The sequence below is a fragment of the Hippopotamus amphibius genome, chromosome X, assembly GCF_030028045.1.
Source record: "Hippopotamus amphibius kiboko isolate mHipAmp2 chromosome X, mHipAmp2.hap2, whole genome shotgun sequence".
NCBI lineage: Eukaryota > Metazoa > Chordata > Mammalia > Artiodactyla > Hippopotamidae > Hippopotamus > Hippopotamus amphibius.
The window spans coordinates 117,373,947-117,385,883 of NC_080203.1; the positions used below are offsets into that span (position 1 = coordinate 117,373,947).

An 11,937-nucleotide genomic window follows, 5' to 3' on the forward strand; every position below is an offset into this window, starting at 1 on the left:
TCATGGGTAGTTTCAGTATCTTATAATTATCCTAATTTCTTCCTCCAGTCTCTTGTATCATTGCCGTCATTCATTTTGCTTATATATAAGAACATATACATATGTATATGTATGTATACACACACACTAAAGATATATATAAATATATAATTGAATACATTATTGCTATTATTTTGAACAAAGCTGTTATCTGCTATATCAATTAAGAATAAGTAAAATAAAAGTTTTAATCTTATTTTCACTTATTCCTTCTTCAATGCTCCTTTCTTTATGTAGATCTGAGTTTCTGGCCTATATTATTTTCCTTCTCTCTAAAAAACCTTCTTTTGGCATTTCTTGCAAGGCATGTCTACTGGCAACAAATTCCCTCAGTTTTTGCTTGTCTGAGAAAGTCTTTATCTCTTCTCCACTTTTGAAGGATAATTTCACATGTACAGATTTCTACGTTGGTGTTTTTTCAGTATCAACACTATATATATTTCATTGCACTCTCTTCTTGCTTGCATGGTTTCTGAGGAGAAGTTAGATGTAATTCTTATCTTTGTTCCTACATAGGTAAGATTTTTTTCCCATGTGGATTTTTTCAGGATTTTTATCTTTATTTTTGATAGCTTAGTTTGACTACAATATGCATAGGTATAATTATTCTTGGCATTTATCATGCTTGGTGTTCTGTGGGCTTCTTTGATCTGTGGCTTATTGCCTAATGTTAATTTAGGAAAAATCTCAGTCATTATTGTTTCATTATGTATTATATCAAATCTTGATATATAATGTATCAATATTAAATATTATATCAACTATTTCTTTTGTTCCTTTCTCTCTTCTCCTGGCATTCTCATTACATATATATTACACTTTTTGTAGCTGTGTCACAGTTCTTGGGTATTCTGTTTTTTTCAGTTTTCTCTTTCTGTTTGCTTTTCAGTTTTGGAGGTTTTTATTGATATATCCTCAAGTTCAGAGATTCTTACCAGTCTACTAATAAGCCCATCAAAGGCATTCTTCATTTCTGTTACAGTATTTTTTAATTTTTAGCACTTTAAAAAAGTATTTCTTAGTATTCTCAACCTTCTGCTTACATTGCCTGTCTATTCTTACATGGTACCTACTTTATCCATTAGAAACCTTCGCATGTTAAACATAGTTGTTTTTAACTCCTGATCTGATAATTCCAACATCCCTGTCATGTCTGGCTTTGATGCTTATTCTGTCTCTTCAAAGTGTGTTTTTATGCCTTTTTGTATGTCTTATAATTTTTTCTAGATAGCCATACATGATATACTTGGTAAAAGGAACTGTTGTAAGTAGACCTTTAGTAATGTGGTAAGGTATGGTGGTGGAGTAGTGTTTTATAGTTCTTTGATTATGTCTCACTCTTTTAGTGAGCCTATGCCTATAGGCTGTAAATTTCACGAGTGCTTCTCAGTTCCACACTGCCCCCCCACTTAGGTGGGATAGGATGGTTAGACCAGGCTGAGTTGGTTATTTCCCTTCCTCCAGGTCAATTAGGCTATGATAAAACCCCAGCAGGTTAGGCTCTGGTTAAGTAGTTTGTCCTGAGGACAGACCTTGTTAAAAAGATAAGAGTATATTTCAAAACAATTCCTTAGGTATCTTTCAAAATGCAATATTTCAAAATGGTTCCTTTTCCCCTCCCCGCTGCCAGAAGTTCAAGGGTATTTTTCACTGATATTTACTGTGAGAACCTGAGTGAAGTAAAACTCACTAAAGTATGGAAAGCTGCCTATGACTGGGTCCCCTGGAGTTTTAACTCTCAGACTTGTCCACTCTGAGCTTTCAGCAGTTCATAAATTATAGTTCTGGCTTGCCTACCCCAGCATTGGTTCCCATGGAGGTTTTAGTTCATAATCTTCTGCTCTGGGAAAGTTGTGATTCTCTCTATTTGCCTGTCAGTCTCACCAGGGTTGAGGGTCAGCAGTTTGCTCTGTGACCTAACTTCTCTTACAGATTGAGAATTATTGATTTTTTAGTTTGTTCACCTCTTTGCTTGTTAGGACAGAGTAGTGTCTTCCAAGTTCCTTACATGCGGAACCAGAAACCAGAAGTCTAGAAATATCGTTTTATTCAAATATATAACTGGACATAGAATCCTAGGTTGTAAATATTTTCCCTCACACATTTGAAATCAGACACATCATTATCCATGGATTGGAAAACTCAATATAGTAGATATGTCAGCTCTGCCCAAACTGATCTATAGGTTAAAAGCAATTCTAATTTGAATCTCAGCAAGGTTTTTTGTAGGTATAGACAAGGTTATTGTAAAATCGATATGGAGAGACACAAGCGGTAGATTAGCTAAACTGGTCTTGAAAAAGAAGAATTATTCTACCGGATTTTAAGGCTTATCATATGTATACAGTAAGCAAAAGTGTGGTAGTGTCAGAGAAATGGAAACATAGATCAATAGAATAGAAAAGAGAACCTAAAAACAAAACCACAGAAATGTGCCTAAGATATTTTTTGAAAAAGGGCAAAAGCAATTTACTGAAGAAAGAATAGCATTTTCAACAAATGGTGCTGGAACAGTCAGACGTCCATATGCAAAAAAATAAACATCAACCTAAACCTTACATCTTATACAAATATTAACTCAAAATGAACACAGACTTAACTGTAAAACCTAAAACTATGAAAGTTTTCAAGGAAAAAAAAGACATAGAGAAGATCTGCAGGAACTAAGGCTAACCACAGAGTTCTTAGCCTTGACACAAAAAGCATGACCTATAAAAGGAAAAAAGTGATGAATGGGACCTTATCAACCTTAAAAACGATTGCTCTACGAAAGACCCTGTGAAGAGGATTAAAAGACAAACTACAGACTGGTAAAAATATTTTAAACCCTATTTTGATGAAGGATTAGCATTTAGAATATGTAAAGTATTCTCAAAACTCAACATTAAAAAAACAAACAATCCAGTTATAAAATGGGCAAAAGACATGAACAGACATTTCATTGACAGGGATATACAGATGGCAAATCAGCACATGAAAAGACGTTCAACTTCATTAGTCATAAGAGAAATGCAAACTAAACTGACAATGAGGTATAACTATACACTAATCCAAATGGTTGAAATTTTTAAAGTGCCCCACAAAATGCTGGTGAATATTTGGAGAAACTGATGTCTCACACATAGCTAGTGGAAAAATAAAACGGCAGAGTCACTCTGGAAAGCAGTCCAGCATTTTCTTGTAACTAATGCAATTACCGTATGACTCAGCAATTGCATTCTTCGGCATTTACTTCAGAGAAATGGAAATCTATGATTACACAAAAACCTGTATACACAAATATTCTTAGAAGCTTTATTCGTAATAACAAAAACTATATATAACCCAGATATCCTTTGACAAGAGAATGGACAAACTGTGGTACATCCATGTACCATGGAGTTCTACTCAGCAATTTTTAAAAGTGTGCTATTATTATACACAACAACTTAGATAGCTCTTCAGGGAATCATGCAAAGTGAAAAAGTCAATCCAAAAATATTACGTGCTATAAGATCCTGTTTATATAACATTGTTAAAATGATAAAATTAACGAAATGGAGAACAGATTAGTGAATTTTTTTTTAATTTTAAACAAGTTTATATTAAAGCAAACATGAATATAGTATAGAATGAAAACTTCAAGTAATTTTACAAATGTCTTTACACACATTTCCCCTAATTGTTAAATCAATGATGTTTACAAATGAGCTTTATTTTATCAGTAAGAACAAAGCTGGATTCAGGTCTTCTAACACCTGGCCCAGTAATCCGTCCACTTTTTTATTTTCTAATACTGAAATAAAAATTTAGCTATTACTATATAACTATATAACCTTAAGAACTTGTAATTCTAAATTTTGCCCTAAAAAAAAAAAACTGAGTTACTTAATATTCTTAACATACTTACTTATAAATAATATAAAAATAAGCAAAGTATAAAGTAAACATTTCTCTTTAAATATATCTCCTACTTCAGTAGTTTGTGTGAGCAAAGTAATTTCTTTCCAAGCAACTGATACTTCATACCTTCTGTTTAGTACTTTTAAATAATAAATACCTAGGCACTTACTTTAGAAACGATTTTATGTGTAAATAATGTGCTACCCATACATCCAATTTTCAAAAAACAGGAGTTTTTAAAAAGAAAACCACACAAAAATTTTAATAGGTACTGGAGTTCTGGAAAAATAAACCTTTTCCTACTAGGAATCTCAACTTAGAATTGCATATTCTCCAAAGTGGAGATTATACAGTGCCATTTCAGGAAGACTATTCAACTCACCCCCAACATCCAAAAATGCCTATCATAGTAGTTACACCAGATCAAAACAGTCCAACATAATTAGGCTTCAATATATTAGACCATTACGTCCTTCTAAAAAGGTAACAAACCAAAACTGGAAATACTAAAATCAAAAGAAATTAGTTGAGGCTAATTATCATACAGATTGTTAGTTTCTTGCTGTATCCCTTCTAGAACATTAATAAAGGGAATATTTTACTGCAAACAAAATTTTTTTATATATTGCTAGTCAAGAATATGTCATTAATTATTACATAAATGCTGCCTAATGCCATTAACCAAATGGCATGACCATTTTATGTCCACAATTCACTTCTGTATTTACAAACATAATTTTCATGACTTATAAAAGTATATCTCTCAGTGAAGGTTTAATGCTGAGATGCAATCTAGCATCCATAATATCTGCTGTTCTGCAAATAACAACGTAGGTCATTCAAATCCATAATATCTGCTGTTCTGCAAATAGCAATTGTAGGTCATCAAATTTTTTTCACTTATGTGAAAAAAAATCAATAATTTAGAATTTCTAAGTCTCCAAAGGAGATTTCCAGATGCACTTATAGAAATGGTTACCGACAGTAAGAGTTTTAAGAAACATCTTCCATGTCCACATCCTGTTGTAATTTCTGTACCATTTTGTCTTCCAGCTGTTTTCCTTTGCCTGCAAGAGGGGCCCGGATAAGATGGATGTTTTGCTTGACTTCCTTAATGTCCTGAACTTTCTGTAGTTCTTTATTTTTCTTCAACCTGTTCATTATAAATTTAGCTTGGCGTTTCTGTTTGATCTCTTCAACTCTCTTCATCGCATCAACAGTTTTATTCCATAGCTCTCGCTGGTATTTGGCAGGTTCATTTCTACGTTTTTCAAATTCAAATGAATTATCCACTGTGAGCTCTTTACCAGCTGCTTTCCGGAATGCTTTAGTCCATCTGACCTTGCGAGGATTGAGCTTCTTTTTGAAGTTTTTATGACACTTGGATTTACAGAATCTGAACACCTTGCAATCGTTGCGAACGAACATCATGCCGTGGCCTTGGTAGATAGGGCCCGAACAGAAATAACACTTCTCAATCCGCATGTTGAACGCTCGTGGGAACTCGCCGGCCAAACGCCGAGCTTAAGAGGAAGTCCAGATTAGTGAATTTAATGGATCTCTATTAAGGGGTCTATTTAAGAGACTGAGGAGAGGATAAGAGAAAGGTAAATGTGGTTACAAAGAGGCACAACAACAGAAACTTGTGCTGACGGAAGTGTTCTGTATCTTAACCATGGTGGAGCATACACAAACCCACACTTGGTAAATTTGAATGGAAGTAAATATAGGCACACACACACAAACTCACACAAATGAGTACAAGTAAAACAAGAGAAATCTGAACAAGACTGGTAAATCCTATCAATGTCAATATCCTGATTGTGATATTGTACTATAGTGTTACAAGTTGTTATCATCGGGGAAAGTGAGTAAATGATACATAGGCTCTCTCTGTATTATTTCCCACAATTGCATGTGCATCTACAAGCATCTAAAATAAAAAGTTTAACTAAAACAAATTGAAGTCATTTTTCACCTGTTTTCAAGCTTCCAGTCTTACATGTAAAAAGCCAAATACCATTCTGATCCCCAGTTCTTCTCTATTTCAAAGGTGGTGAAAAATTTCCTGATTGTGTAGGATCCACCCTCTGTGCTGGGGCCTCAGTTGGTCCTTTAAATCTGGAAACTCATGTTCTTCTGTTCTGAAAAAAAATTTCTTGATCACTTTTGAGTATTTCCTTCCTTCTAGTTTCTATTTTTCTTAAATTCAAATTATTCCAATGTTGGTTCTCTTCACCTGATTTTCTCCTACTTTTCGTTTCTTTGTCTTTTTGCTCAACTTTATGATGGATTTTCTTTGCCTGAACTATCAACTGTTCACAATTGTTTTTTTCTTTGTGCTATCGTGTTTCTAGTTCCAAAAGTTCATTTTTGTTTTGTGAATGTTCTTTAATTTTTAAAATATCACCCTGTTTTTGTTTCATATATACAAAACATAATATCTATTTAACTTTTCTTCTGCTTGCATAGTCTTCATTTCCTGCAGGTATTTTGTGGTTTATTCATTTTGTCTCTCTCTTTCACAATAAAGGCGTTTCTCAAATATCTTGTAATGTTTGTGCTTCTCAATCATCTGAACTAACTAAAAGTTCTGATGGGCTAGGGTGGTAATTATTGACTGTGGGCCTCAGTGTAGGCAAGTCTAAGTTGGACCACTTAGGTGGAGAAACCTTGATGTCTGATTTTATGTTCTTTCTTCTTTTCCTAGTCCAAAATGTTAGAAAATAATTCTTAATCTATTGTATTGAGGATATAGGCCTTAATGCCAAATTTTGGGGAAATGACTGGGAGCTCCATTTTAAGCTCGTGGAAATTCACTTAATCCACCTGTGTTGTTGTTGTTGCTGTATATTCTCTCTTTGCCCTTGGCTGTGCTTAGTGTCGTCCAGGTTCTCTCTTTTGTCTTCTTCAAATCCTAGATGATTATCCCTTTAGTTTTCTCCCAGAATGCCAAAGGAATTCCTGACTAGCCCTAATGACTGGAGGAGATATCTAGGGAATATAAGTGCTTTATATTTCACATATTCTTCTTTTTTCAGTCTCACCTACATTCCTGGTTCCAGAAATACCAGCATTGCCAATTACTCAATATAAATCTGTTGCTTCTTAGCGTTTTCCACTACCCAGCTTTCCTGGGTCTGCTGGGAAAGATTCTACTCATCTATCCAGTTTCACACTTCAAAATTTTGTTTCTGTTGTCTTCTTTTTAATTCCCTTTTCCTTTGTGGGTTTATGCCTTTAAAAATCCGTTACTGCTATTTAAGTTGACTTTGGGGAAAAGTAGAAGTAAAGGCATATGTTCAATCTGCCATTTTACTGGGACATCTGGAAATACAATTTTCTACTCTCCCAACTGGCACCAAAAAACATCAAAGTTTGATTCTGCCCAGTTTTGCTGAAATTCTGAAACAATTGGAACATTTATACACTGCTCATGGAAGTATAAATTAGTATAAATAGAAATACAATTTAGTAAACTAGTATGTATTAGTACATAAATATTAATATTAATTAGTATTACTGCTTTAGGAAACAGTATTAAATTGAGAGATGTCTATAACCAACAGCACAGAAACTTTATCATAAAAATATTTCAGCATAGAAAATTACATGCATATACATACAGTAAAAATATAATAAAAAACACCCATGCACCCATGACCCAGCCTAATAAAATGAATATTACCAAACAAGTGAAGCTCCCTTCATGTTTATCCCTTTTCACAGACATCCCCTTCCTTTAGCTCTAGAATTAACCACCAACTTCAAAGAGGTATTATTTGTAAAAGCAGTTGAACTAAATATAAGCAGCTTTAGAATATAGTTCCCTTAAAGCAATGTTTCTGTGCTTGAATGAAGAACATTAAGTTCCAATATTTTTTAAAGAGTTTTCAAAATGAATGCAGCATTTTGTGTCACCTTTTATTTTATATATCAAATATAGATATTTTTTCAAGATGGAAAAGTAGCAGCAAAGTGACTCTTTGGCCAGCCTACAGAATAATCTTTGAGACTGTCTTTCTTGATATAGTTGTAATGGTAGGAATGTTTTTTAATCCCAGAAGACTGACGAAATCGAGTCCATGTTTTCCATCCATTAAAGACGTGGAAGATGTCTGCAAGAGATTGCCTTAAGGAAAAACATCACTCTGCTTTCAGTTACCAAAGTAGAAGGGTTTCCTATAACTCCCATACTATCTTCACTTATTTTATAGTTGCTTTGAATATATTAAAAAGGAGACAAAGTGATTCAGAAGAGCAGAGGTAGCAACAACTGTATTGACCATTCTGGTCATATTCTCCAAACTAAATGTCAGATCGTGCCCTTGTTAGCATTAAGAGGGAACAAGTCTGGTGCTAAGCTTGATTACGTAAATACCTTTAAATAATGTACGAAGTGTTTACTGAAGCATTCTGAAAGCTCCAATTAAATCCACAGTTAATGCTTACCTCATGTGAATGGAGAAATATGAAATATATTCTCAATCATAAAAAGTGTCCAGTTTCAGGGAAACAACCTATTCATTCATAATCTTCTCTTTTATAACTGAAAAGTAACATTTATTTATTTAATTCTATTTCCCTAACTCAAAAAAGAAATAAAATAGCTTGAGTTTAAACACTTTATATCAAATATGTATTTGTTAATTTGATAGAGATGCTAGAAAATATTTCCTGTGTCACTAAAAGTGATATTATAATTTTCCAATTATAACTTCCCAACTCCCTCTTTTTTTTGTAGACTCTTGAAAGGTTTCCACATCTCTGAATTAGTATGCAGAGTCCTAAGCTATATCAGCTTAGAGTTTTGGATGACAGTATTTTAATTTCCTGCAAGAGTTACATTTAATTCGTGTATACATGTACCTCATAATCCTCTTCTGGAAAGGAACCTCAATCTGGGCTAAAAGGAAAGGAGGGAAGGAATCTGAGTTTGGGGCCAAAATTTCTACTTCCAAGTAGAAATGTCAGAACATAACAGGATCAGTCATATCATCTTCTTCCTCAGGCATACAAATGCCAATAATAATAAACTAGTACTAATAATAGATAACATTTGTTCCAGTTGCGTGCTCTTCCATCATTTTGTATGCATCGTTTCATTTAATCACTGCAAAGGCTCTATGAAGCAAGTGGGCTAGATTGTCTGTTGTCAAGTTGTCCATCACCACCCCCTTCTAACTTCTCCTAATGCATTGCAGAAGAGAAAATGGGAACTACATTTTCCAGAATGCCCTCTTTGTACTTGGTTCCAGGGTCGAATCTGCCAAAAAGAGGGAGATGGAGGAGATTTGGGGAGATGTGTGAACAAACATGAAGTTCACAGCGCTTCTGGGAGGGGGATCCCTTGAGGACCACTCACCTCACAGATGCAGGTTAAGGTGGTTGTTGGCATCTTCCAGGGATTCTTTAATTTGCAGCAGTTTCCAAGTTAGTTCTTAAGAACCACCTGCTTGGGTGCTTCATACCAAGATTTTTGTGGACCACTTCCCTTAACTTTGCTCCCCCAGGTCTTCCAAAGTTTATAGAAGTTTTTCATTTCTTCTATTAAAACCTTTCATACTTGAGATTCATAGAACAACTTCTGTTTTCTTGGCTGTAAGAGGAAAGAAGAAAGTACCGTTGGGACTTGACATCTTTCAAGATGCACATCTATGTCTGCAGCATAAGCAAAACTCCATGGGAGTGGAGAAGACCACAGGGCAGGTGGAGGAAGCCCTGTATATGTAGCAAAGGAAAATTAAGAGAATATAGAGCACAAGTTTCCCCCAAGAACTAACCACAGCCAGTTCTTCCTAAGTTTTCCTTATCCTCCTCTCCCAGGATTGCCAGCTACATAAAAATAGATTGTTAGGAACATATCATCATACTCTTACTTTAAGTGGGTGAAAACCAACTGTCCTCACTGAAGTCAAGAAGAAATCACCTACAATGTATTGAAGCTAATAGAAGTTCTTGACCAGTGATTCTCAAAGTTGGGGTGGGCTCTACTGCCTCCTAGGGTACATTTGGGAAAACCCTTGTGACTCCATTGTAAGCCACATTGCATTTTATGTGTGGCCTCACCTCAAAAATCATGCAAGTTCATTTTCACTGAACTCTCTTGGTTACAAGCAAGTCCCAGAGACTAGTCCAGATGCAAGGGGATGGGATATATAGTTCTTTCTGTCCTTGGGAAAAGTGTCAAAGAATTTGCAGACATGTTTTAAAACTACCAGACTATCTAAAAGTACTCTCACCCTCAACATGCCTTATTTCTCTTCTATGAATTATTTTTTACAAAGCATTAATATTATCTAACATATTATATATATGCCCTCCCTCCCTTATCAGAATGTAAGCTCCATGAGGATAGGGGTTATCCTGTTTGTTTACTAGTGTATCCTCAGCACCTAAAACCGTGCCCACTATCCAGGAAGCACTCAAGTGTATTTGTATAATGAATGAATGAGCTTCTGCACATGAACTTGCAATATCTCAGTGCTAATTTTGTAGCTTTCCCAGGTTTTCCATTGATAGCTGCTCTAATAATGCTGCCAGCAAAATAAAGGACAAGCAAGTCATTATGTAGTGAATTTGATTAAAATAACCTAGTCACGAACTTGGATAACTAAAGCCAAGTTTTGTTTCCTATTAAATTGGAGATTATTTGCTTATTGCTCCAATAAGGCCCTCAGCCCTTATTGATTCATATTTGTATTATTCATTTATTTCTAAATGTAATTGACTTGGCCTCCAATAAAAACACCTTGTCCCTTTTCCTTTGTAATCCAGGGAAATAAACAAATCTAGAGCCATTCCAAAGAAATGAAATAGGAGAAGACAAGTCAGGGTTGTGCTCATTGTTTAGGTGAAGCAATGTGGCTACATTCTGGATGCAATCAGTAAGAGGGTAATGCAAAATGATCTTCAACAATGAGATCATGGTATCACAAAAGTTAACTGAATGACTTTGCCAGAGGTTATTTCCAGTCATTTCAGTCAGTATTTCTGGACATCAATCATGTTGCCACCACCATCAAGTTATTGTCTACACCTGAATGTCTTAATGTGACCAAGTTAGAACAAATGCATGTTCCACTATTGTTACAGATGTGCATATAGTTGGTAAAATGTGAAGAATTTAGACAACTAAGTAAACCTGTGAAATGAATGTTGGATGCAAGCACAGACACAGAAACACACACACACACACACACACACCCACACCCACATCCACACCCACACCTACCCACCCCTGGGATTTGGTAAGATTCTGCCCCTTCTAACTGTAAAACATGTGACAGAGAAGGTTAACCCCTGCGAGCCTGTGCTTCCTCATCCGTAAAATGTCTATCATAATATCTTCCTCTTAGACTTTTGTGAGGATTAAGTGAATTATGTACCTAAAGCTCCACAGCCTGGCCCATGTTAGCATGCAATACTTGCAACACTTGATAACTATTATTGCTAATGGTTAAAAACAAAGATAATACTTTTTCTCAAAATATCCAGATAAAGCAAGATTGGTTCTGCAAATTTAAATATTCTGTTAATGGCCACCATCTTCTGCTTTATTTGCAGTGCAGAGAAGCAGTTGTGATTAAGAAATACGGATATAAGCCTATGACTCAGGCCTCTCCAATCTGATGTTACGGTCACAACCTCACTAGGCCACTTGTATCAGGAACAAGCTGTAGATCTTAGAAGGTGAAAGGGATTCCCACTCTCATTTCTTGACCAAAGATATCAGCACCATTCTGCAGGTATTCTCAAATTCATTTTCTCATCATGCTAGCCACAGGGGTCATGGGGATTGTTTCACTGAAAGAAAACTGTGGGGTTTTGCCCTGCTGTGAGTAGTTATGTTCTTTAAACTGTATGGGAATGTGTATAGTCATGGAGTTTAAATCTCCCTTGAGTCGTTTCTTTGTCTGCTTTGGCATGCTCTGTGCTGGTATTTTCCAGCTGCATACTAATGAACTGCGTGCAGAGGGATGAAGTGTGCTCAAGAAAGGCACGATCGCTTGGCTC

The 11,937-nt window shown here is 35.3% G+C and overlaps 1 protein-coding gene across 1 annotated transcript; it reads right to left on the reverse strand.

Annotated features, from left to right (window-relative positions):
• Positions 1-4,144: 4,144 nt before the first annotated feature.
• On the reverse strand, positions 4,145-5,450 carry LOC130841950 (probable ribosome biogenesis protein RLP24). The gene has a single exon (XM_057718581.1). It carries the CDS (start codon positions 5,404-5,406, stop codon positions 4,915-4,917), a length of 492 nt encoding a protein of 163 aa, XP_057574564.1. The 5' UTR covers positions 5,407-5,450; the 3' UTR covers positions 4,145-4,914.
• Positions 5,451-11,937: the final 6,487 nt, after the last annotated feature.

Coding starts and splice junctions, on each gene's coding strand:
- LOC130841950 (XM_057718581.1), bottom strand. CDS start 5,406: ATGCGGATTGAGAAGTGTTATTTCTGTTCGGGCCCTATCTACCAAGGC.